The 27,327-nt window shown below is 40.0% G+C and overlaps 2 protein-coding genes across 10 annotated transcripts in view; both read right to left on the bottom strand.

The window, feature by feature from the left end:
* TTC39A (tetratricopeptide repeat domain 39A) overlaps positions 1 to 18,391 on the bottom strand; it is a 51,672-nt gene extending 33,281 nt beyond the window's left edge. For 2 of the 4 annotated variants that reach the window (XR_005602516.1, XM_019291698.2), the window contains exons 1-4: positions 10,100 to 10,194; positions 7,889 to 7,993; positions 997 to 1,128; positions 260 to 336 (exon numbers count right to left, since the gene is read on the bottom strand). Coding sequence is in view for 3 of the 4 variants with exons in the window: in XM_019291698.2 (XP_019147243.1) it covers positions 260 to 336; positions 997 to 1,128; positions 7,889 to 7,993; positions 10,100 to 10,137 (352 nt within the window). In the remaining variant the exon portion in view is untranslated. Of the gene's footprint in view, positions 1 to 259; positions 337 to 996; positions 1,129 to 7,888; positions 7,994 to 10,099; positions 10,197 to 18,224 lie in introns of those variants that run through there. The other 2 variants (XM_039556261.1, XM_019291699.2) reach the window with 2 other exon arrangements.
* Positions 18,392 to 21,897: 3,506 nt separating this feature from the next.
* The window catches only part of EPS15 (epidermal growth factor receptor pathway substrate 15), a 67,777-nt gene continuing 62,347 nt past the window's right edge, over positions 21,898 to 27,327 (bottom strand). For 4 of the 6 annotated variants that reach the window (XM_039556587.1, XM_039556588.1, XM_039556589.1 and 1 more), the window contains 2 exons: positions 25,654 to 25,832; positions 21,898 to 23,807 (listed from right to left, as the gene is read on the bottom strand). In XM_039556587.1, the coding sequence (XP_039412521.1) occupies positions 23,661 to 23,807; positions 25,654 to 25,832 (326 nt within the window). In that variant the 3' untranslated portion in view covers positions 21,898 to 23,660. Of the gene's footprint in view, positions 23,808 to 25,048; positions 25,086 to 25,653; positions 25,833 to 27,327 lie in introns of all 6 variants that reach the window. The other 2 variants (XM_039556586.1, XM_039556590.1) reach the window with 2 other exon arrangements.

Raw genomic sequence — 27,327 nt, 5'->3', positions numbered from 1 at the left:
CATTTCAGTACTTCTTTCTATATATTTCTTTACCCAGCAATTTTTGGGAGTGCTGAGTCAGAAAGTGACAAGACCAGTGATTTTTGGATTGGTTACACAGCAATAGCCAAAACAGTGGTGTGTGGTCCAGCAAATGCCAGATCAGTAATTTGGACAGTGGATTCACAACTTGCAAGCACACACTGAGTGAACAATTCTACGTGATTCAAACTGCATACATAAAAAAGGAAAACATTAGGCATGTGAAAGATAGTGTTACCTTCAGTGAAGTGTTCAAGGCTTTGCCTATGCACAAGGTTGTTGATAGAATCAGCTACAGTAGATTTCTTCCTAAATCTGCAAAAAGTCCATTTGGTCATTCTGAACAAAAAGCATCAACAACAGAGAATGATGCCTTTCAGCTGGCCACCCACACAGTCACTACCACAACTTCAGTGCTCACCAACCCCCTGTCATCTCACCACACACAAAAACTTCAGCACAGTCCACAGAGAACTTGGTCAACATGGTCTTCCCGGGATGTGTCTCCTACCCTTCATGCACAGAAATCTGTCTTGATGAAGGAGAGGGATAAGGGGGTGTTTTGATTTATTTTGTGTGTGCATGGGTGAACATGGGTGCAAAAGTGGGAGCACAGTTGACTCAGACAACTGCAGTACAACCATCACCCATGGGAACATTCTTGCAGTGTTTGAACATTCTAAATAACTTCCAGACACTGCAGAACCAGGACTACAGGTAGGAAAAATCTAACTGACAAGAAAAATCAGATATTGCAGTAAACTGAAGTTTTCAAGACTAGACTGCTGAACACCCTAATTTATGTGCTGTGAGCCTCCTCTGAGCAGGAGGCTGGACTAGATGACCTTCTGATGTCCCTTCCAACCTCCAGTTTTCCTATGATTTCTGAAAGATTACATTTCCTTTTTTACCCAGTAGTCTTTCAAAACTTTCCCAAGAAGGAAATATTTACTGACTGAATTGCTCTACTCTTACCTTTGACAAGTGGCTTGAGCTTCCTTCATTGTGTTCCCTGCATTCAGAATGTCCTGAGGATCAAATGTCATCATAGCTTGCATCTCCAGTATGGTAGCATAAGTCAGGGCATGATACATGCTGTCTTTAGTTCTGCAAGAAAACACAAGGTGCAAAGCACAGCTGATTTGATTGCATTATTTCTTTTAAAAAGCAAATACAAATCCAGCTCCAGAAATGTATCAGACTCATGGGAACAAGGTCTAAATGAACTAGAAATCAACACAAAAGACATGCAAAATAACCAAGAAACAGTAATAGATTGAGATTTGTAGAAGAAATCATGTCTACAGCTCTACATACTCTGCTAAAATGTATCAATTCTGAGCTGAGGATAGGTACTTAACAAACATAAAGCACAGGAATTAACCACATGGTTCACCATTCAGAGACAATAGAATCATGGTGGGGTTGGGTTTTTTTTGAGTATCTAATGACTACTACAACATGTGACAAATATCCAGCTGATATTCTTCTAATGTGGGACAGGCTCAAGGAGATAAGTGACACAATACTATAACGCTGGCCAAAATAGAATCTCCTTGAAACAGATCTTCCCACTGGAAGCATTAGGGTCTATGTCAAAGAGTACAGCTTTTTCCTCCTCTCCCCTTCTGCCAACCCTCCGCCCCAAACTGTTCAACTTAGATATTACTCTGTAGGGTTTCAGGGGGTGCCACTTCGGCAGAAAGTAAAAAACTTTGGCAAGGAAAACAGTTAATTCCTATGTGAAGCCATCACTGGCACCTTTCCTCTGACAGGAAAGAGAGTTTATATGTTGCACACATTTAGAGCATTCACCTGTGTCTGGTGTAATCCTCTGCAAGTGAATCAAAATATCTTCAGGCACAGAGGTCTAATAAAGATGACTGGAGAAATACGTTAAAGGGCAAGCTCAGATAAATTCCTGACACAGAAACTCTCTGTAGACTTTGCTAATCCACCCCTGACAAATAGCACGACTTAAGACAAATACTGTTAAGGAGCAACAATTGCTATTTCAATTGTTTACACTCTAGCACAGATCAGATAGCTCTATATGGCAGGGAATATTCAAAAATACTTGCAGTCAAACAAGGATATCCTTTCAAAATCTCCACCCTCAGCACACCTGTTCTGAATGTGTTTACTTCAGGTGCTTCTTCATTTTCTTTTCCCTTCAGAGGAGAAAGTGATTGCCAGCAATGTGCCCTTGACAAAGATAGGGCTGCATTAAGAAGAGTGTTGCTGCCAGCAGGATGAGAGAGGGGATCCTTCCCTTCTGCACAACACTGGTGAGGCCCCACCTGGAGTGCTGTGCCCAGTTCTGGGCTCCTCAGTGCATGGACAGACTCAAGAACAGGGTTGGTGAGGATGATTAAGGGACTGGAATATCTCTCCTATGAGGAAAGGCCAAGAGAGCTTGGACTGTTCTGACTGGAGAAGAGCAAGCTCTGTAGGAGGTTCCTCTAATATATAGAAATGCCTGAGGGGAAGAAGCAAAGAGGACAGAGCCAGGCTCTTTTCACTGGTGCGCAGGGACAGGATCAGAGGCAATGAGCACAACCTGAAGCACAGGAGGCACTGTCTGAACATCAGGAAACACTTTTTTTACTGTCAGGGTGACCATGCACTGGCACACATCACCCAGAAAAGTTGTAGAGTTTATATCCTTGGGAACATTCAAAATGGCCCTGCCTGAGTACATGACTTTCTGAAGTACCTTCTACCTCAATTCCTCTTATTCTGTGTTTTAAGGAGAAAAGCCAGACTTTAAAGACACCTCATACGACTTAATTTTCTCCCTAGAAATACACTTGTCTCCCCAAGTTTCAATATCTGGACTGAACTGAAAGAAAATTTAACAGATAGTTTCAGACAACCCCATACAAATCAGTGATCTAGTAACTCACTGTGGTGACTTGGGCCTGGTGCTTCCCTTCCCAACCCTCACACTGATGATAAAGGGCTACTTTTTCCAAGACACAGGGCACAGAGCAGGGTGGCTGCACTGAAGGAATTTGCAGTGCACATCTTCAAACTTCACTGCAGTCCATGCCCTGTGGCTGTCCTTAATTCCTACTTGCCCTCATCATCTAAACCAATCTAGCAGAAAAGCTGTTTTGGGAAATCACCTGGTGCCATAAGTGCTATAAGCCCCAGACTATACTACCATCCATCTTATTTGCAAGCTAAGAAGAAAAGACAGATAATAGAGAAATTCGTTTAAAATCCAGTGGAGTCAGGACAGCTCTTTCTTGGCCTCGTAGATCATGATTCTTTCAGTAGACTGATAATGTAAAGTAGAAAAAAATGAACACACTAAAATGCCAGCCTGATGAAGTGTTCCTGTTCATTTGATTATTCATCAGCCTCACTGGGAACAGAAAAACACACTTCATCTTGTATTTACTAAACTAAAACCCTTTCAGAGGCTCAAATTCAAAGCGCAGGGAAATGACTGAAATAGTACCCTTCCAAAATTATAGAAATTTGCTTCCAAAAATCAAAGCAGATAAATATTGAATTCACTGCACTAAAAGGAAAATTGGTACTTATCACATCCATATGGCAAAGAGGGATTTCCCTCTCCAGTAATTCTGGTTCTGAAACCAAACCACCCCTTCCCTAATCAATGGTTTAATCTATTTTGCTTCTAATATTTAAAGGAGATAATGATTAATGTCTATCATTAGCCAACTGGTATTTAGCAACATTCAAATTTGCTCTTTTTTTTTCAGGGGTGGGGATGATGGTAGAAATGCAACTTATCCATGCTGTTAATCATTCAATTAAAGTTGCCAGCTACATCCTGGTGTATTGCCAGGAGTTTTAAGGCCTGCATTTCATACAGATGGATACAGAATGAAACTTGGTATCTTTTTACTTTTCTTTTGATTCCTCAGCAGCAATTTCCTCAGGACATTGCTGGAGTTAACAAGCATCATGTCATGGGTATGACATGAATACAACTAGTATTGTGATTAATGACTTATCCCAGTAGTTGGTATCACATGACTGAATAAGAGGATTATAAGTAATATCTTTAGGCACTTATGGAGTTCTGCCACATGCCTCTTCTCCAACTATGGTGCAATCATTCTCATCTTGCAGCACTGCCCTTTCTTGGAGCTGCTGGAGAACACTTTTATTCCAGCGTGAAAACAAGTGCTTAAGTGAGGACAATCACAGCTTTCCAGCTGAAGTATGAAAATCAAAAATCTTGGCTTGGTTTGACCTCAGAATTAACCCAGGGCTAGTAATCTTTTGGGAAAAACACAGTGCCAAAATCTTTTCTGTAGATCCTCTAACAGTAATCCAGCAGACAGGACATGCATTACTAAATCACAGAAACCTCAGGTTCAAGTCCATATGTTGATTTAATATCAAGATGCTTCCAACAATCAAAACAAATCCAACAGCACGGAGTGAGAAAGACCCTCCATAGACGAGTCAACAGTCTGTTCCTCCAGGAGGACTCAAAAGTGAGGGATCAATGCCCAAATCAAACCTGTATCAGGAGAATGTGGTCACACAGGGGGCCTGAAGGCTTTCCTCATCTTTGATCCCAAGTTCACCCAATGTCCAAACAACCCACTAGACCTATGGCAGAGGCTTCCACAGAAATGCTCTGATTTGATGAACTGCCTTTTTCTGATAAAAATCTGTTTCCTGCAAAGCCTCCTCAGTAGCAATAAGTTAACAACCAGCAAAGACATCTCCAGTCAGCCACATCCCAGCTCCCTTGCTACTACAAGCTACCAGGATGGTCCAAGCCAAAAATCTGTGCTTCAACAAGAGAACTCCTGAGCCTTTTTGATCGAAGCCATTTTCCAAACCTCAGAATCTACTAAGTTTTTCCAGCAAAGAGGTGAAACCAGCAATTTAGTTAGGTTTTGGTAGCAATTAATTTATTTATGAAGACTACAAAAGTTGTGTTCTTCCAGACTTCAGGTATGAAAAGATAAAACCCCCTAGAAATAACAACCTTCTTCTTGTTCATGACATTCCTTACAATAAACAGCTAACTCAAGCTTTGAGCAACGCATTTATCCAAACACTGTCTAGAGCTTCACTCTACCTGTGTGTGCTTCCCCTACTCTTTCACCACTCTCCACTTGACAATCACACCTCAGCTTTGGGTGACCAGTTCCCAGGAAAAGCTTTCAAAACCCAGTCATTCTAGAATTAATATTGCACCAAACAATGTCAAGTTCTTTTTGGAGTCTATTTTCAGAATAAAGGCAACTGCCTGGAATGAATCACTGCCTTACTATTCCTTTAAAATTGCAAGCAGCAACACATGTGGTGCAGCTCATCCAGCGGTCCAGAAAATTTTGTCATTAATTTATCTTATTTACCATTCTCCCAATCGATCTGACATCAGCAAGTTATCAGGTGATTATGCCATGTTTTCTTTCAGGATAAATATTAAAATATTAAACATATGTCTTGGGAAGGGAAGGGGACATCTTACCAGAACCAACTTTTAATTTATTATTGTCTGTTTGCAATTGTACAAGGGCTAAAATCCAGTCAGCATTTAATGGATTTACTGTATGTCTCAGGGCTGAGAAGGAAGTTGAGAATTTTTTTCCCCTACACCAGTGACTGGACAGTTTCAGTGTTACACATGTTGCAGTTAACACATTATATATTGAAAATCACTGCTGTGCTTAGTGACTGAATTTTAGGAATTTCTTAAGAGTTCTTGGATGCAGTGTGAGAACTCCATATAAAAGATAAAACTGCAGAAAGCACAAGATAATCAGAACTCACTATTGTACAGCGATTGTTAATAATAATGAAAACTGACTCTTAAAGCTAAAAGGTAGCTCAGGAAACAAGAAAATTATGTAACACGAAGGAAAAACACCAGATGTATTTTTTCTATGAAATGAGATCTCCTCTTTATAATGAAATTGCTTCTCTTTATGATGGATTTGCTTTTTTACCAGGAAAAAAGAGCCTTACCTCAACACAAGTCTAGACACCATCCTCAGATATTTATTTTTAAGTGGCTAGGAAAGCTCTTCTGATTTTAAGCCCCACACATTGTGCCAAATCTGCTGTCAGTTTCACATGGTACAAATTAGTTGAAAATACACTTATTGTGGAAGCCAAATGTGAGTAATTTAGTCAATCTGCATTAATGTAATAGAGAGCAGAGTTTCTCCTACACCAGAACCGTTAAAGCCGCAAAAATCTAAGATACGAAGTTCTTCACAAGCATTTAAAAACTGAAAAGTATTTCTCTAAACAGTATGTTTATGGACTGTGAAAACTTATTTCAAATCTCAGCACACTAAATGGGAACAGTGAGGACCTGGTGGCTCTGAAAGAAAATACTCAGTGCTACCACATGTGCCCACTCTACAACTCTTCTCATTCCTTAAAGAGATGGAGTGTGTCCATAATGGGTTTCATCTGTGGGAAAATTCAGCATCCTGTTTCTTTGTTGCACTCACAAAGATCATAAGTCTCTATTTCCCTCACTGCCAAAGGCAACAGGAATAAGGGCCTCCTCATAACAACAGGCTAACATGAAAAATTAGTTTCAAAATGGTTTGCAGTGTGGAATACAGTCAGGTACAAAAACAGAGTATCAGCTCATGAAATATGTTCTGCAGAGCCCAACAAAAGCTGAATGAAAACCATATGCAACAGAAGAAAAATGGATTTACAGAAAAAAACAAACCATAGCCTCACTAGCTTCTGCAGTGTTTTGGAAACCTGCTGCAATAAAATACCCCCTGATTTTATGCTAAGCACTGAGTGAGCATTCTCAGATGGGCGCAGGGGCTTTACTGTCAGGATTTAATGAAAACACAGTTATTCTTTTTACCATTTTTATTATATCTTCTGATGATATATAAACACTAAACAACACTGTTGTGAATAAAGCCAGCATTATTAATACAGCTGATGTTAAATTTTATCATGAATGTTTTTTCCAGAGTGTACTTACATGGCTAAGCTTCAGCTTCTGACATCAAATATGAGGTTGATACCTCACCAAAGGAGTTGTTACCCTGATGCATATCAAATACACACTACTGCATCACCTATGAATTTCACTTGTTTGGTATTCCAGTGTCCTAAAGGAAGGCATTATGTAATTTGCTGGTGGCTCAAAAATAAATTGAGCAAATTGGGTGGGTGGGGGAGAAATTTAAATTAACCACAGACTTCAACAAGCCAAGAACACAGATAACTTCAGGACAGGGTATGACAGATCACAGACACTGTAAAGACACAACAATTTTTAGGAACTATTTCATGACCTCACTCCTTGCAGCTGGGCCACTCATTACATGTTGGGCTGCAACATAATTAGGAAACAGAGTGCCTGACCACAACACTGAATTGCAAAATAAGCTGTGAGAAAGTTTCTGCAACTGGTTACAGCAACAAAAAAAGAATTCATACCTAATGTTTCTCAAGCCTTTAATTCATGGTCAGTTGCTCATTTAGACACAAAACTGTAATTATTCAGATGCTCACAGTGTGCAAAAAAAATATGGGAAAGGAGACAAAAATAAAATATGACAGTTTTGTGACAGAACATAGTTTTTATTCTTCCAGGAGCAAGAATCCCATATTGCACTAAAGCTGAGGGGTTACTTCTTTGGACATCAACTCCATAAATTTAGTAGACATCTTTGATCAATCTTGTTATTTACTCACACAAGTGCAAAGCACTTATCTGTCTTCCCCAAAATGTAACACATTAACTTACCACCCCCTTCTGAACAAAAACTATACAGACATATCAACTATTAACAGAGAACCAGCTGTCTGGTCAAAATCTCTTGAGAGATGGTGAAGCAAAGAAAAATAAACAGAGAAAAACTAGGAAATCTTATAAACTTACTTTGCTTGTAAAGAAGCCAAAGCATCCGAGAACTTGTTGTTAAGAAATAAATCCAGAGCTGCCATACATTCACGCAGTGCCACATTGAGGTCTGACGTAGATGACCTGCCAGAAGAGATAATAAACTCAGCACATCTGTTCTCCTTCTACCAGGGCATTACTGCTACATTTGAACCCCTCTTGCTCAATTTCCAGATTTATTCCCTTGCATAACCTGCTATTTCACCTCCAGCGATTGCAAAAAGTGAAAGCGACTCCTATTATGTTTGTGGATTTGGGTTTTGGGGGGGGGGGTTTTAACTATGCTTTCACAAAGTAACATTTGAAAAGCAACTGAAATCTTTAATTTTCTGTAAAAAAAAATACTGCACATACTTTACATAAGAACCTGGACATGCAGAATTTGCCATGTGGGAGCACAGCAATTTGATGAGCTCAGGTACCAGGAACATAGAAGCACTGGGTGACAATGCACATCTGATTGTAAGGCTGCCAGACTCCAGCTGGTGACATCACGATCATGTTATCACTTTAAGGATGAGATATTGTCAATCTGCATCAGAGTATTACCCTGACTGCTGCTGGAAGATCTGCCTTAAATCAGCTCACGTTCAGTATGGTGCCTGAGCAACAGACCACTACAAACTCAGAGGTGGGTTAAAACTTCCCGTTGTGCATGTTCCTGGGAACATCACTGTCCCTAAGAAGTGCTACTGCACTCAAAAGAAAAAACAAACTGCTGCTGTATATCAAAGTCAGAAGACTCTCAGTGACTTACTCTGGCTGTACTTTTCTACTTTACAACATTCAGATGTCAGCCTGACCTGTCACAAGGGTTCTCAGCTGGTCTTTAAGTTACTGGCAACAGGATAATACAGACTAGCTGAGTTAGTTTGGCCCAAGTTCATCACCACCAGAACTGCTGGACAAAAAAACAAACAAAATACACAAAAGAAAGAATAAAGCCCTGCACTAACAAAGTTAAGGTCACCTAGCCAGTGTTAGGACAGTTGAAACATCTGCATATAATGATCAAAGAGCTACACTGCTCTAATATATTGTATACGAGCATGTACAAAACATCCTCCAACAAAATACAAACAAATCTTCATCATGTTCCTGATTCTGAACAGCTCTAACTAATGTGATCTATCATGTGACTTAGAAATTGTGTTAGTTCCTTAAAAAATGGCACAACAGAATGCTGAAAGGAAAAACAGAAAGCAAAGTCCTGATAACATCTTAAGGAAAAGGCAGGGGAGCACAGCACAAGCAGATAGCATCAGTAATAACCACCCACTGCAGCAGTGGTTTGGTTCTAGGAATAATGACCACAAAGAAATAAAGTGTATAGTTATATATATAAAAAACAGGACTGTAAATTTGAGAGAAACATCACGTGATGCTGTTCCTAGTGGCTTTGTCATCACAACTTCAGATACACTGCAAATCCTTTTGCACTCAAGACACTTTCCAAGTGCTTTGCAAGCATTGATTAACCAAGCCTTGGCATCCATCTCATACAAAATGCAGCATCATGTCTGCCTATTCTGAGCCCTACTTAATAATTAAAACTTGGTCAATTATTGCTGATTGTATTAAAATTCCTACCTTCCTGTTTTTAAATCTGTGTGCCCGAACCAAATAGCATTTTTAACATGACATAAAGCACATCTTCACGTGTTTTAAAATATTTAGACTACTAACATTTTGCCTGGGTTTTTTGTTTGTTCATTTCTTGTCATGCAGGAGAATTACCCCATTCAATACAAATAAACCTTTTCAAAATATTCCTTTGAAACAGAAAGATGACAAAGAATAAAACCACTGTTGAAGCTCAAAGCAGAAATGAGATACAATAATTACTTGGCTTCTTTTCTGGAATAACAATTAATGACACAGTGCTACCCACAGCAACAGCAAGAACAGAAGCTGCACATTTCCCTCATACTCCAAGGAAACCTGCCATAGGATGTAGCTCCCAAGTCGAGGGCTTAAGACCTGGGCAAACTACACACCTCACATAAATGCTACAAACCATCATTTGTCACTGTTAACAATAGGGCAGAAATATTTTAAACTCAAAGGTGCTCAGCATTTTAGCAAACTGATTAGTCATGCTTCAGTGGGCTGCAGATTCCCTCCTGCTTCCAACAGCAGGATCAGAACTGCCTCTAAGCCAAATGGAAAATGCTGTGTGCTGCTACTCACCTCTCTGCTGAGTCTCCTGCGTGTTCTGACATAGTCATTGTAAGCCCACTCAGCTTTTAGGCTCGAACATCAGCAGCGCTCGGTGCTCCTGAGCCAGCTGCGAGTGACAGTCCCGGTGGGAGCGCAGGGCAGCGCCTGCCTGCGGCACCACACTCTGCGATTGGACACTGCCACGGGAACAGGAGCATCGCTAATTCACCGAACACATCCTACAAATCAGCGATTTGGAAGCCACTCCGTGGCACACCAGGTTCATATACCACTGCATATATTTACAGCTGGATACCTCTAATGTAGGAGGGTTGGCGGCTGCCAACCTATCTCTGATCTACAGACCTGTCTGGAATGAGCAGCAGCATCAGCCACCTTTCCTTCTGTCCAGACCAGGCAGAAGCCAAATACCCCTGTAATTACAGACCTGAAACAACAAGAATTACTGCATGTGGCAGTGGCCCACATCAGAAACCCGTGAACCAGAACGGAGAGCCAAACGAGAGCAGCTGACAGGCAGCACTCTGGCAGTAATTGCTGCAAATGTGAGAAGCACACAGGCGAGAGAGACAAGCAAGTACTTCTTCCCAGAAAGGATTCTCCTCAAAACAGGCTTCGACTCAGCAGCCAAACTGATGCTTTTCGTTAGTTCCTGTACCTTTGGGAGGAACTGAGACTTTACATGCTCTTTGTAACAATCTCTCTTTAATGCCATGGAAAATGAGGCGAGTTGGCACTAACAACTTAATCAGTGGAATGAGCTCATCTGGCTGATCTTGCCCAAAATTAAACAGTGTATACCTCTGAACTGCTTTGCTGGCACATCAGCTGTACCAGCCCTGTACGTAACTACAAGCAGCATTAGCAGTCCTTCCTCTCATTTTGAGAGCTGGACTGTAGAAGTTGATCAGCCACAATCTACTTATATAAATTAGTTTCTGCAAGAGCATCTAATGTCAAAAATTATGTTTGCTAGATTACACAAAGCAGTACCAATAATGAAGACATACATTGCTGAAGAAAAACCCAAAAATGATAAACCAGGAAAGGACAATTCCAGGAAGATACTCTGAATCCATTAACACATCTGATTAAATCTCTTGCTGGTTTTATGGCATCCTGTACAGGAAAAGCCTGTGCTGCATTTGGTATAAAAATTACTGTAATAGATCCACAGGCTGCCCCATTAATGACTCCATTACATGTTCCTAGCAGCACTGTGTACCTGGGCCACAGCAGGAGATAAAAGACATAACTGGGGTTTTTTTTCCCTGGTTGGGAATAACTACTGGTTACAACTTAAAATTAACTGGCTGCTTCCATGGCAGGATCATGGGCTACTCTGAAAAGGTTTTTCATCATTCTCACTAGCTGTTTGTACAATTTCTAATTAATACTGTATTCCTCAAATAGTCTTTAAAGCCCTGTACGGTGAAGGCTCTGGCTGTCTCTGCCAAGTTCTTCAAGACTTGATTTGGCAGGTTTTTATTTGAATACCACTACTCTAGAAACAATTATATGCTCAGACATCCTCCAGTATGCAACCTCTCCTTCCCCACATATATGTATGTTTTCTTTTAACTGAAGAAAACAAATGTAAAAACTCAGATCTGAAGTATTTCCACATTTAAGCCATTTCCCTGCTGGTTCTACAAGGTTCTTTCCCTTTTTTCTTTTGGGCAGCAGGTTTTGCAAGGACAGTCATATGGTTCTCCTTGTGGTTTTGTTGTTTATGAAATCATTGTTCTCTGCCCCAGGGACCATGAGTGGGGCTGCTTCACAAATCACAACCACGATATATCCTGGGCATTACAGTAAGAGCTCCTCTCCTTACTCCACTGCATCCCCATTGTCTCTAGTTGGAAGCACAATTTCTTGGGATATCCCAGGCAATACCCCTTTTACTTAAGCACCAGATCCTTTCTATGTCAACAGCAGTATCAAACAAAATTAATAAGCAGAAATAAGCAAAACTACAATTTGGAATACTAATGAACTGTAAACCATCTTCGAAAAAAAAAAAATCATGTTTTCCATGGTCAAAAGGAAAGGGACACATGATTTTTGAGCATGAGAGTTACCATATTTATGCATAATTTTACTTCACTGTGTGCATGATGTTGACTGGTTTCTTACTATGAGTTTGAAGTGCATAAGCTTTGGGATTTGTCATTGGGTTTTACAGATTTCTTCAATAAAAAAAGCATCTTGAACCTTACACTGTGCAAAATGCTAAAATACTCAACCTCAGCAATTATCAGAATTTTACAAAAAAAGGTGAGTCTGAGGTTTGTGCCTTTGTAGTAACGCTTTTAATAGTAATTCAAGATCTCCTTCAGTGCTGTGAAACACTAAAAGCGAGTTAAATCAGTCATATCCTAAAATATGGATGCATTTCTCTGCCAAATCTACCTTGTCTGCAAAAGTCAGCTGAGGTAGCGAGCATGGGTAACTTCATTTGGAGGAGGAGAATAAAATACAAAGAAACAAACACCATTTAAGCTTCACAGTGCTAACGCTTCAACCATTCACAGATGTGAGGAGCATCCCAAAGCACATTTCAAAGGTCTCCATTTCAGTGTTAAGGAAATTCCCTGTCTGACCATCCAGGAGCCACTGGCAGTCACACAACCATCACCTGAGCTGGGACCAAAGCCCCTTCTCAGCTGCACATCCCACACTCACAGTGAGACAGGCTCGACCTCAGGTTTCCCACAACAGAGTCTCAGATGTCCCAATCCTTAAAATAATTTCATCTTGGTGCAATAACAAAATAACAGCTCGAGCTGGTGCCTCTGAGGAGAGATCCGAACAAAGGAACCCCTGGGCTTTTATCCCCTCACAGTCTAAACAGGAAAAAGTCTGGGGGTCTTCAGCCCCTGCTGTGTCCCTCTCCATGCCCTTTGTTGTGCAAAGGGTCAGCAGTTCACATCCCATGGTACAAACTCTGACCCCAGGATGTCCTTCCCACTGCCTGTTTTCAAAAAGATCACCCCTGAATATAGAAATTCTTGCCATGACACCATTTTCTGTTCTCCTAATGCTGGATAATCACAGAGACATTAGGAGATACCAGGATACACCTGGGGTTACTTCCTTTAGTCTTTTCCAGTTTGCTAGGTCATTCCTAAATCCACTACCACTTTTCTAAAGAGTTGATTTCTTTGAGCAACACTGCACTACAAATGTTGTGAGCCTGAAAAAAATCTCTACATTCAAAGAAAACAAAAAGCACATCACTCGGGAAGAATTATTTTCTTCTGCAAGCATTTCCAAACCCACATGAGATCAGAAATAATCTTGGATGAAAAGAACAAATAAGCAGCTCTCACAATAATTTGTTACTTTTCAGTTTTCAGACAATACAGAAATGTCTTCATAATTCAAAAGCAAATAAGTTAATGCAAGAAAATTAATTTTCCCATATCCCTTCCTGTTCTATGTGCCAAGCTGGTAATACCTCAGCATTTATCTTTCTGTGTTCTTGAACACTTTTCTGGCCCATGTCTAAGACTTCTCGGTGCTGCAGAAATGCCATTACTTCAACAACAAAGCAACTGGAAAGGTTTCAATATTCGTGTTCTCCAGCTATTCTGCATAGAGACACAACAGTGATGCAATTCTGGAATTCAGGATATCATAGTATTTCAAGTTGTACATGGACTATGACACCATTTATTTTTGAGGTTAATTCAGCTCTCAAACCACTGAGTTATTGATGCCTCAGCAACGTCAAAGGTCTTTTAAAAGGCCCTTCTGTTCCAGCAAAGGCTCACAAATCAAAGGCATGGGGCAAAGCAGTCCAAGTGAGCAACAAAAAGCCCAGGGAACTGGCAGACTCATGTTCTGCCCTTGGTCCTACCATGTTTAACTTGGACCAAGCAGGATCTAGTTTGCATTACGCTCACAGTTCTCATCCTGTATTTGAATGGGCAAACAATGCAGTAAATTCATTAAGATAGGTTTGCTCAGACAAATAAAATGTACTGGTGTCATTTCTACCGTTCCCTTTCCTTGTTGTACTGCCATGACTGCACCACTGTGGGTGAGCACTCCCAGTCAGTAGAACTGCCTGCATCAAACAGAATGAAAATACATACAAAGACACACAATCCAGTCTGGCATATTACAAAAATAAGCCCAAACATCCTGCAACTACACTGGTATCTATTGGAATGTACAAAAAAAAAGTTACCTCACACAGGATGAACAGTGAACTAAAACAAATATATTCAGTATTACGGAAATTAACAGGATCACTGCAATTAAGAGTAAATTTTCATCATAAATCAGAGCGCAGTAATATTTAGCAAGCTTTAATAGCTCTTCTTTCTTAATTCAGATGATCGACAATCTTTGTCACTTTGAAGGTCACCTGTGATTGGTATCATGCCTTTGGGGGTTTTTAGACAACCTTACAATACCCACTTACTCTTTTTTCCAAGTCCTCTGACTTTTCAGTTTTACTGCTTCTGGTCCACCTGCACGTCTGACATAGGTACACTCGATTTTTAAAGGTCTAATTCTCATCTCACTAAAACTAATGAGATAAAAACAAATCAGCAAGAGCTGTACTAGACCACTATCATGTAATGCTATTGAGCACAATTAGGTACCCAGCAAACAAACAGATACAGCATGAAGCAAAATGCAAACTCACTCTGCCACATTCATGGTAAGAAGCCAGACAAAATCGGTGAGATTTGTTTTCCTAAGGACTGCAAGGTCAGGGTAGAGCTCTGTATTACTTCTGAAATCAGACTCAGTGAGAATTTAGGGAGGGATGTCAGGCAATTCCCCCTTTTGGCTGGATTCTGCACTTCCTAGCAATGATAAAGACTGACTGGTAGGTAACAAGAAAGTTACCTGTGCATCTTTTTTCAGCTGTTTGTGAAGTCTGATTTGTACTGTTTATTCTGATTTACACTTCTCTTCTTTCAGACTTCAGTGTGGTGACCAACACAAAAAGGATGAAACACACATTCTGGCCCAAAAAGCATTTTCCTGCAGTACTTCATGTGAGCTGAAATGTTTCTTTGTTTGGTTTTGTTTCATTTGGTTGGGTTGGTTTGGTTGGTTTTTTCATTAAATCTATGCAAAGCATTTTCAAAATATGGAGCTTAAAAAAAAAAAATCCATGCTTTTGTTATCATTCCACTGCTGAACAGTATTTTACACTCCATAAAAATAATATATAGGAATGACACAAAATACTTGAACAAATAGGGGATTATTGCTTTGCCTTTAATCATTGCTTTACATGACATTTCAGATTACATTTCCCTGAGAGCTCCAACAACCTGACTTTATTCTTCAGAAGTCATCTGCAAAGTATACTTCACAGTACCTTGACCAATAACAATGCCACTTTCTCTCCAATTAAATAAAAATTCAAGCATGGCATTTCAATACACCTTTACAGCTCTCTTGAACCTGCCCACTGAATCAATACTCAAGAACAGAAAAAGAAGTACCAGTAGGAAGTTGTTTTGGCACTCAGCATTGCTAAAGCCATTTTGAAGAGTTATTCTTTGGTACAGTGGCTTCAAGAAGAAAATAGTTATTATTCTCTCCATTTCAGAGTGGGAAAGCAACTAAGCAAACTACCTAAGGAGAAAAAACAAATGAAAGCCAAAACAAGCGAGGCTGATGTTGAACTCTAATTCAGTTAGTCTGGGATCCTTCTGTCATTTTTTTTCCCTTTTTGACAGGAAACATGGACCAGCCAAAATGTAAAACTTTGATGTAGATGCAGTGAGAAGATTTCATCAGCTCAGGATGGCAATTTCAGTTAGAAAGAAATGTAAAATTATGTCCAAGTTCAGTACTGCATTCTGTTTGATATACATCTGAGATTCCAGCCATTAAGTCAAGTATATCTGAATGGCCATCCTAACAGTGAGACTTTCTTCTGACACTTGCTTTTTCGCAACAGGTGACTGAAAGTTTTATTATCAAGTTGAAGACAACAGCTGTCTCTAAAATGGGAAGCCATTTTTCATCACCCCTACTCAAAAATCCGTTTACTTCTCAGTTCCAACCAGTCCGTTAGATCATTTTGTCCTCCAACTATGAGTTGATAATTTCAATCTATTCCCAAAATACATGTGGTACTTAGAGAAACCACAAATTCAGCTCTGTGAAAACACTGTCTAGGAGCTTCATTGGGTTTTTAAAGGAGTGATTTAAGTAAAATATGACCTACAATAAGAAAATAGTAATCTTTTCCCACAAACTAGTCCTGATATAAACTTTTCAACACTTTGTAGCACAGTAACAGAAACATCTGAATCCCTTTAGATTCCCAGATCTGCTGGAATCAGCCCTCCCTGGAATGGGAGGGCTGATTCCAGCAGATGGAGCTCCAGAAAGGTGATGAGGAGCCAGCACCAAGTGCTCCAGCAGCTTCAGTAACACAGAGTTTCAGGACAACCTGCTCAAGCTGACAAAATTCACCCAGCTCCTTCCTGTTGCTAAGTAGTTTCGCACACATTGTTCCCCACATTCAGAACTTCCTGAAGCACAACGCAATCACAGTCTTTCAGCCTGCTGCTGTTGTCAGTGCAAACACAGCACCTGGAGGTCATTTAACATCTTTATTACAAACACAGAGCCCACCTTTCCAGCCTGGAGTTAAAAAATAGTATTTAAACAATTGCTGGTACATGAAAGAGTTATCAAGACAGAACATGGCAACAAAACTATATAAAGCTCTTAAAAATCACAGAATCATTGAACGGTCAGGGTTGGAAAGGACCTTAAACATTATCTCTGCTGTGGGCAGACACACCTTCCACTACACCAAGTTGCTCAGAGCCCCATCCAACCTGGCCTTGAGTACTTCCAGATAGAGGTTGTATATAAAAATACTAATAGCCAGGTCATTTTTGATCAATTTAGCAAGTCTAACACTCTGGATTTTTAAATCCCACAGGACTTTGCTGTTTTAAATGCCACTAGACCACCTTCTTTGGTCTTTTAGTGACTCTAACATTAATATCAGTGCCACCAAAAAGGAGCACTATTGTACATCTTATATAATCTAAAGTTGAGGAAATGTTTTTTCCATCATGGTTTCTTCAGCAGAAATAAAGTCTCAGGTAAATGTTTGCTGTTTTCAACCTTAAGATAAAAGGAAACCATGCAACCAGAGAGAGAGAGTACACCACTGTCCCACACTTGATGAAGAACCATGAACAGAGCCATTACCAGCAGTTTGCTGACCTCTCCAACAACTGCACGCTTAAAAGCTTCTACTCCTGTATAGATTATAAAGCAGATTATTATAAATGTCTTATGTCAAACACAGAATCCACAAGCCGACCTTTAACGCAGCCATGTCTAAAACTTAACACGCCGTCATCATGGGAGAAGAATGTTATTTGCAGACTGATTCAGCTTTTGAAGCACGCACACAATGGAAGTTTATGTATTTTAGGGGCAGTGGGAGTGCACACCTGGAATGGAGAAAGTTATCCACCTGCAGCTTGTTCGTGAGGGCGAGCAAGAAGGTATTGAGTTACAGAGTAATTAATGTCAGCGTTTCACTGTCAAGGTGCGTTGCTAGCTGCACAAACAGGAGCTCAAGCAAAAGGACCTGGTCTTCCACGCTCTTCCACAACCCTTTGAAGCCCAAAGACAATTTGCATGTAACTACTGAAGGGCTGCTGCGCAGGTATGTAATTAGCTCAAGCTAATGCTTTTTTCTAAGAAAAAAGAAAACCCCCTCAAAGTGCAAGAACCAGTTTGTGCCCGCGCAGTGGGGTGGCTCAGCCGGCACAGGTGGGCACAGTCCTTGCCCACAGCAGGCTCAGGCTAGTAGCCAGAGCAGCCCGCGGAGTGGCCCGGTCCCGGCCTGGGCAGCCCCTGCCCGCGGGCCGCAGGCGGCTCCGGCCACAGCCCCGAGAGCCCGTCGGGGTCAGTCTGGGGGCCCGAACTGCCCTCAGCGGCTCCAGCGCCCGGCTCGCCCGGAACCCCACCGCCCTCACGCCGTCCCGCGGCCGGACCCTCCGCTCCTGCGGGCACCGCGACAGGCGCTCCCAGCCCCTCCTCCCGCCCGGGACGGAGGCAGCCCCAGAGCCCGGCGGAGGCGGCGCTGTCCCCCGGCGACCCCCCGGCCCCCCCCAGCCCGTACCGGGCGCCGGCGCTGCCGGCCGGGCGGGCGTCCATGGAGGCGTCGCGACGGGCAGCAGCTGAGGGGAGGGCGGGAGGGCGGTGGGCACGGCTGGCGCTGCTGCTGCTGCTCCCCGGCGGCCGCCGCAGCCACCTCGCATGGTGTGCGTGTGGAGCGACGGCAGCCGGGGCCTCGGCGCATGTTCGGGCAGGGCCGGGCCGGGCCGGGCGGAGGGGCCGCCCCCGCAGGTGAGCGGCTGCGGCAGTGCCCGCCCTCCGCCGGCGGTGGGGATGGGAATGGGAGGGGATGGAATGGGACGGGATTATAGCCCGAGGTTACGGTCCCACCGCAGCGCTCGGGCGGGACCCGGGCGTGTCGCTCCGCACCGGCGCGAAAGACTCCGGGAACGGCCGAGAGGAGCGCGGGCACCCCTACTGTGTGCTGGAATTGGAGTCATTAATTCCGCTCGAGAAAAAACATGAGGAAAACATAAGTCATCTTTCGCCAAGTTTTCAATTAGGTGCACTCTGCACCTGCTGCCAAGGCAGCGTTTGCCAGGGTGCGGCTGTCTACCCCCAGCCCAGGGGTCTGTGAGTTGTACCACGGGAGTAACACCCCACAGGGTTCACACCTCAGATGGAACAGGTTATGAACAAATTACATAAATAAATAATTAGATCTAAATAATTAAATTCTTTAATTTGTTCATTAACATAAAATTCATAAACAAAATAAATATTTAAAATTTTAACTTGCCTCTTCCATTAAAGGAAACCAAACCCATTGAAATTGTGAATAGATGTGCGATACTGGAAAAAAATTGCATTACTTTGGCCACTGTCTATATTATAATTATATCAAACACGCAGCTTCAGGGTTACAAGGATAACAGTTCAGAAAAGATTAACAGAAGAAAGGAGCCTGTGAAAGGAAATGAACAAGGCAAAGGTATACACAGCCAAGGGAGTGGCAGGACAAACAGAAGGACTGGGTTGACATAAAGAAACAATGGGCACATTAACGGGAACAGTGGGTGTATAAGGTTAAAAAAAGAAAGAATTTATTAGCTGCACACCAACAATGTGGCTCGTGATGTGAGGAACAAGGGGTGGGTGGCAGGACGGGCTCACGCTCCAGTGCTCAGGGTGCAGCTGCTCCGAGAGAGGAGCCCAGACATCCAATGATCGAAGGATGAGTCCTCCGTCTGACAGCAGCCAAGCAGTCATGATTGTCTTCACTAAATCAAACATTTTAGCTCACTGAGGGATAGCATAAGCAGTTGTGACAAGCACCTTCCCAGAGCTATTTTGGCACAAATGCAAGCCTACGTTTTCCAGCATAAGATACCTGTTTACATACATTTCATTTTTTGAATTGTGAGGCTCGTACATTCCAGCTCAGTGTGTTCACAATGAAACGAGATTTCTGCACTTCAGCCCATTTTCAGTAGCCAGTCCTAGCTAACTTAAAGAACATTTTTATTAATAATCACCCCAGAATATACTCTAAATTGCTTTTTACAACTTTTAGAATTTTATGTTGTAGGGACAAAGTTGAAAAAGCTAAAACAGAAGGACAAATCCAAGCATAATATTGTATGTTTGAGAATAGTTGTGCTTTTAATATCTGACTGTAAAATAAAATAAAAATTTAAGTTAAATGGATAGCATATTAAGGAAAATTAGAGAATTTAAATATACGAGTTTAACATTCAACAAGTATTTTACCTGCAGTTTTCAGGATTCAGGGTCAGTGGTTTCAACCTCAACCAAGTTATTTATTCTGTAAAAGTTATTACTGAATATGGTATGAGATGTGTACTCCAAAATCCTCAGAACTGTTTGGAACTCAAAGACCCTAATTTTAAAAATAAGGAGGTATTAGCAGAGCTTCATTAAGCATTAAAAAAACTTCTACAAGGATTTAAAAACCCACTGAGTCTTTTAAAATTACTTTTTTCAGTGTAAGTGACCACACCTGTTCATGTAGCATCTCAGAAGAGACTGCATTCTACGGAAAACAATCCTAAAGACCTTCTGGCTTTGCATACAAAAATTTCAATGCTACATAGTCTCAACAGAACAAACAATAAGTCTGGCCACACAGGAAGATCAGTCTAAGTGGATCAGGATGAGTCTGTCAGATGCAAACCTGAGACAGCTGACAAACTGCAGAAGTGTTACAGGATCTCTTGCTGGGACAGACCTCTGAAGTCAAAGGTAAGAATTTCTCCCTCTGTTACCAGCAAACTAAATCCTCAAATATCTTGTTTAAAACAGCACTTCTATTAAATTCTTAATCTATTTCCAGTTATTTGTATAGTCCTTTATAGGAGTGCAACTGGCTGCTTATACCAACAGAGAAAACACCTCATAACATCTCTCCTATCAACAGGATACACACAAGTAAAATGGAATAAAATTCCTTCTACTCTCCACAAGGTTGTCTCTCCAGATTACCGGAGTTATGTAATAATTATGAGACCTGTTATCACTTACAGAACAGGAAATGGCTTAGCATTAAGTGGTTTGTCCATACTCACTTATTAAATCAGCAAGAGATAACTAGAAAAAATATCCTGACCTCCTGAACGCACATCCAAACAATGCAGCATTTTCCCCCTCTATCAGCAGATCACCTGCTCTAAAAACTACTGCTCTTTGGTTTTGGTTAAAATCAAAGGTCCAGGCAGCTCCAGATGTCTCCATTTTCACACAACAGGAATTCTGGAAGCACTCTGAGCAATGAATGGGAATGCAAATGGGGTTATTTACGTATGTTTTGCTATTCATGTTTCTTTAAAGACCTTGTGGATGAAAATGACTTGTTTCAGGATATTACTGACTGATGGCTTGTCAGCTGACAAATGACAAGTTCCTTCCTACTTTTTCTGGAATAACACTATGCTGTCTTCCCCTCCTTCCTCTTTACTTCTGTCCCTTTCCTAATTTAAGCCTCAGAGGTCCTTGCAAACACAACTCTGCAGATAATTCAAGAGTTCGGTAACACTCACATGGGCAATGAAACTCCACTCTACCTACCAGAAGGGCAAGCTTCAAACTTGCATCAAAAAAGATCTTTAATTTGGGAAAATGACTGTCTTCTTCATTCCGATAAGAAAAAATGGATGCATCTAAAAGCCAACCTTCATGCTTGCTCTAATTAACAACGGAATTAAATTGAAGAGTATTCACTTATTATACAGAATTCTGTAACAAGAAAACATAGTAGTTGCCAATGTTTTGAACAAATATGTTACTTTCCCAATCTTACTCTCTGTGTTATCTAAACACAGTATCATCTAAATTACCATTCTGTCAGTATTGCAAAAACAAAAACATGAGGTTTCCCATCCATGCCCACAATGACTTTGAAGATTCAGGATAAAGTGCGACTAAAACACTCCAATACCGAAGTACTAACTTTGCTAAATATTCAGATTCTGAAACAGCCAATTTAAACTTAAGTAGGTCAATGAAACTGTTGAGAAGTTACTGGGGAAATAACACGAGACACCACAATTCTGACACTGGATGTGTCAGATTTTTTTTTTTTCTGTGAAGGTGACCCATGGCAGGTGGGTCAGGTGGCAAAGGCCACAGAAACCAGACTACAGTCAGAACACCTCATACTGAAGTGCACTCACCCAATGCTTTACATCTCACAGCACCCTCCTGGAAAAACAGGCAAACAGTTCACATTTATGTACTTAAACTTTATTTCTTCATAATTACAGGCTATTGTTAGAATTTTTAAACAAAAGGGAAGTCTATAAATAGAGGCTAATCCCACCTGAACAAGTTGTTTAAAAAAAACCAAACCAAACAGTTAAAACTTCATAAAGTAATGCCATTTAGCTCACAGCAGTGGTTTGTTGGTAGTCTGAGTAAAAGTCCTATAGTCAGAGTCAGTAACATGAAATGTAACATCAAATGACTCAAAACTTTAAATTCCATAAAGGAAAGCAGGAATATATATATAATATATACATATAATATTGTGTTGGTCCACTGAGTATACATTTTTAACAAAAGATAAGAAACTATGTAATCCAGTTAAGCATATGATTTGCAAGATTAGTGTACACTCATTATAAAGATGTATAAGATAAGTTATAACTATTTAATACTTGCAAAATTTTAAGTTACTTTTTTTGAGCAGGTGTTTAAATGCTCATCTCCCAGTGCAAAAGAAAAACCATCCCAGTCAGGTTACTCATTTTTTTTTCCTGAAAAATTGAAAACCCTCAAACTCATGCAACAGCAGCATTGACAGGTAATGGGAAGAGCTTAAATATACTGAAGCATGGCTGAGTTCTCCCCCTTTGCCCCAGTGCTGTGTGTTGAAACACTTCAATTTCTCAAAAGAAATACCACAGGTTAAAAGTGCAAGAAAAAAAACCCTTGTAGATGTTTATGCTGCTGCCATCCATTTTTCCTAGATAGGGCATAAGATTAATTCTTTTTGGAATTATTTTAATGAAACTGATTTTCCAAATAGAATTCTTTTAAAATGAACAATAAGTTATTTTCATTAAGTTATTTTCATTAACATTCTATCAATCCTACTCTGACTCAGTGACCATTCAGAAATCATTCAGTTTAAGGTGCAACTATCAGTTGGCATTCAATAAATTACATATACAGAAAACAACTGTGGTTAAAAAAAAAATAGAAATCAGACTACCTGTTTTTTCTTTCTATTCTCAATCCTATTTCAAATGGAACTTATTAACTTGCCAGTTCAGCTGCATATTTCACAGGCAAAAGTGGCTCAAATAGCAGTGGGGTCTCACAATTTGACAGTCACCTTAGCCAACAGCAAATGCACATGAATCTTCAGCTTAATTGCTTTATAAAACAAAATAACAGGTCTGTCTTAAAACCTATGACCATGCAAGAAAAGCAATAAAGGTTTCAGAAAGACACACTCTTTCTGATGGAGACTCCATGAAGATTATGTTAAATCCAACATAAAATCTTCAACGAGGAGAAAAAAAATCTATACGCATATATGTAGAAGAAAGCACTCCACAACTCTGGCATTACTAAAACCTCTTTAGAAGGATAAAAGGTTTCCAGTGACTAACTGCTTGATGGGAGACAGTCCACCATGACAGAATAATTGCTGTGTTCACTTTATGCTCAATTACCAACTGCTGATAGATTACAGTCAAACCCCAATCTCTCCATTTGCATTTTAAACTGATTTGCTTTCAGCTGGGAAAAGTACTTTGTTCTCCTGAAAACTTGAGAGAAACTGAATGCTAAACTTAACAGTTATTCAAACAATAACCAAAAGGATTGAATTTAGCAGAAACATTCACATCACTTTCAGAAATTTAAAACCTTTCATAGTTTCTTGTATATATGCATTTTATGATTAACATTTAAATAGGTTAGGTACTCAGGAAAAGGGACATAACAGTTTACGTAAGATAAAATCTTATTCTAAACTTCATGCTTCTGATATTTCAGATTTACTGAGTGCAATAGCCAGTTCCAAGTCTTCTTGCTCTTGCTGTTTTAGTCTTGCCAATCTTTCTTTCTCTTCTCTCTCACTTTCTCTCTTAGCCCATTCAATCATGTCTTCCTCAGTAGAATACTGCATTTCAAAAAGACAAAATAAACCAGATTAATAATACAATGATAATTTTTACTGTCCAAATGCTCAGTTTAAGGGAGAATTAGTTTTTCAACAATTGCACATATTCTAGTCTTCAAATATTACTTGTTTTGTAGTTGTAATAGACTAAGATTGGCTTCATCTAAGATTTAACTACTAAGAAGTGCACTGAAGCCATCAAACTGATGTATTTTAATGAAATATGCCATGTTTCAAATTATAGTATTAAGTTTCAAAAACATTACTGAGCAGAAAGTGCTATAATTCAAATATATTTTATTTTGGATAAAAAACACTCTATACAAGAAAATCTGAATTTTCTTGTATAGCACACTCCTATTGACACTGTAGGCCATCCTGATTTACCCTGCCTTCATTAGGGATGACTTTTCCAAGTGACAATGACTGCAAAAATTTAGGATTGAACTGTTTCTGAATGTGTAGATGAAAAATATTGCCAAGAAGCAGCAAAATAATAAGGTAGCTGTAGAGTTAGAAGGCTGGTAGTAATACAGAGAAAGGTCAGCATGATATGAGAGGGGAAAAAGGAACAGATTATTTCCATGTATATTGATGAGAACTGACAGTGAACTAAATACCTCTGGCACAATGATTATGAATCAGAGACAGTTAAGGGTATTATCTTCAATAAAATACAAAAGATTATGCTAAAGTTTCTTTCTAGTAAACATGCAGAAAAATTAAGAGGTAGGTGAAGTCCTGGTCCTCACGGATGTCCCAGCATTAGCTGAAAGGGTTAGAGGTTAGAGACTCCAGGTCTCTGCTTTGAGCTGCTGCTTTGGGAAATAAAAGCAGAAACACCTGAGTTTTCTCCATAGTGCACTCAGTACTTTCAGTAATTGCAGCTGGAAAAGAATACTTTTTCCTTCATAAAGATAATAAACATTTTTGCCACTCCTCCAAACTGGCTTCTCAGACCCCCTAACTACTACCACAGATGGATAACCACATTTCAGAAGTTACCATGCTACAAGACACACCAACCAGTGCAAGTCTACTTTGAGAGCCTGACAGTCCTTAGTTTACCTCAATCAAGCACGTAGTTTATTAGGCCTGAACAGAAAAAGAGCAGTATGGACAAGATACTGTAAATGCAAATTGCATTTAACAGGTATCAGGCTTGAAAGTGAGATGATGCCTTTCAAAACTTCTACTAGCAAAAGCTCAAAAGAAAAAATAATATATAGGCATGCACAAACCTTTAGATTTGCTTCTACTGCTTGGACACCACGACTTCTATGAAATGAATTCTGGTTATAAAGAGACACTTACTACTTTTTACTTCATTGTGCATAAGTCTGGAATTCACTAACCATTCAAAACTCATCAAATTATATTTCATTAACATACACTGTTATGAGGCTGTTTATCAATATTTTAGTACATTAAAACTATGACCAAACAGTTCAGTGACAGTTAAATTAAAACCACATTTTGGTTTATTTTTAATTGAATAGTTAACAGTGTGCTCGTTATAGATTTATAATTTCAATTTGCTGCACACATTGATAAAATGGATAATCCCTAGGACATAGATATTTCTGAAATCCTCTTTTCTAAAAGCTAGGAGGCCTCCACAAAAAAAGGCATAAACCCAATGCAATTTAAACGTTAACTACAGCATTTTGCAGCATTTTGGTTTAGGACAGCCTCAGCTGCAAATGTAAACACTGTTTTGAGTGGAAGCAATATCCCTTTCATACACGGGATATGTTTTAATAATTTAAATTAGACTGAAGACTTCAGTGTGAACATTTCAAAGCTGCCGTTATACTGAAACAAATGTAAAAAGTGTTTTACTCACAGTACTGAAGTTTGCAAAATTGTTGGGGTCAGCCTCTTTACTGATGCTGGTGGGAGCAAATGGATCAGAGAATAGATCTGCTTCTTGTTCTTTGGGAATGTCTGGGGTGGGGAAAGGCTGAAATGGATCGCTCGGTTTAAAGGAATCTGAAGAGTCTATTTGATTGATAGGTCTTTTCCCTTAGATTAAAATGAATTTAAAATGAATTTAAGATAGCAGGTAATAACATGCCAAAACTAGTTAAAAAAAAAACCATTCAAAAGCTACTTTGAACACAACCTCTTCCCACAAACTAGTGGAGCTGTAGCTTCAGAGGAAGGGTTGCCAATTGAAAAAATGAGGGTGCAGCCCACACTTTCTGAAAGGGTAATCAGGTAAAAAGGAACACATGTATGTTAATGAGTCAGGAACACAGTTATATATTAATGAACTATTTTGGAAAGAGAATTGCTAACAGTTTTGAGCACCTATTCTGTCAGCACAGTATTGTTTTCTGGTTATCAACTGCCTTTGATCATTCCAGCAAGGCTCTTTTATTATTTGTTTGAATCAAGTTAACACAGTTTTTACTCAGAGATCAGAAATACATTACACTTGTAAGTGTTCAAAACACCATATCCTCTCACTATGCTAAGACTAGGAATTTCTGCAGTTTAGAACAAGGAGTATGATAACAGACAATCACAGGCTGAGCTGTTTTGTTAACACTTGCCAAAGTAGTTGCAAATAAACAGAATTAGGGACAAACAACCACTTATCTTGTTGGGTTTTTTCAGCTTAACCCCAGCCAACTTTCAACACCTTTGAGGACATTAACCCAAATACTTTCAGGAACAGCTGAGCTGAATTTCATCCCACCATTCCCTTTGTACGTTACTGTTTACACAAGAGTTTTCAGTGCAGTATTTTGAATTCTACTACCAGGTTCTGCAAGTGGTTCCACACTTGCAGTGGCTGTATTTTAAAACTTGCTTCTGTTTCCATTTCAGATTAAAACTGCAGAATTGAACCAAAGCTTATTACTTCATATATCACTACTGAAAACTAGTCTAAAATTATTTTGTAAGAGCAAAAGAGATTCTCATCTGGCCATGATTTAGAGATTTGGAGAATCTGTTCCCATCCCCTTGGGAACATATGATTTACTTAGACACTTCCCAGATAACCCTTCTATCTCTCTCACTGATGATGTTCTATCTATGTATCACTGATGACAATATTGTGGCTGCCCCATCCCTGGGAAGTGTTCAAGGCCAGGTTGGATGGGACTTTGAGCAACCTGCTCTAGTGGAAGGTGTCCCTGCCCATGGCAGGGGGTTGGAACTGAATGATCTTTAAGGTCCCTTCTAACCCAAACCATTCTATGATTCTACAATTCTGTTACTTGAAAACAATGCTTGCCTATTTCTTAAAATATGTGGGAGAAGCAGCTCCAAGTAACATCCAGGGAATTTTATTTTTGCATGGGAAGGGTTAATAATTGTAAGAATATAAAATACAAAATCACCAAATCTTCCTGAAAATCAAGAAATAAGGGTGCTTATCAGTAGAGAGGCAACAAATTCAGAGGCAACAGCCCTTCTACACATTTTCCAATAGAGAGAAGAATTAAAAGAAAGATTGTTGGATATTTCTTTGAAAAAGGATTCTATTGTTTCAAATCAGACCAAGGGA

Source organism: Corvus cornix, chromosome 8 (assembly GCF_000738735.6).
Source record: "Corvus cornix cornix isolate S_Up_H32 chromosome 8, ASM73873v5, whole genome shotgun sequence".
Lineage (NCBI taxonomy): Eukaryota > Metazoa > Chordata > Aves > Passeriformes > Corvidae > Corvus > Corvus cornix.
The sequence above is the reverse complement of the archived record's forward strand: the minus strand, read 5'-3'. Positions and strand labels throughout refer to the sequence as shown.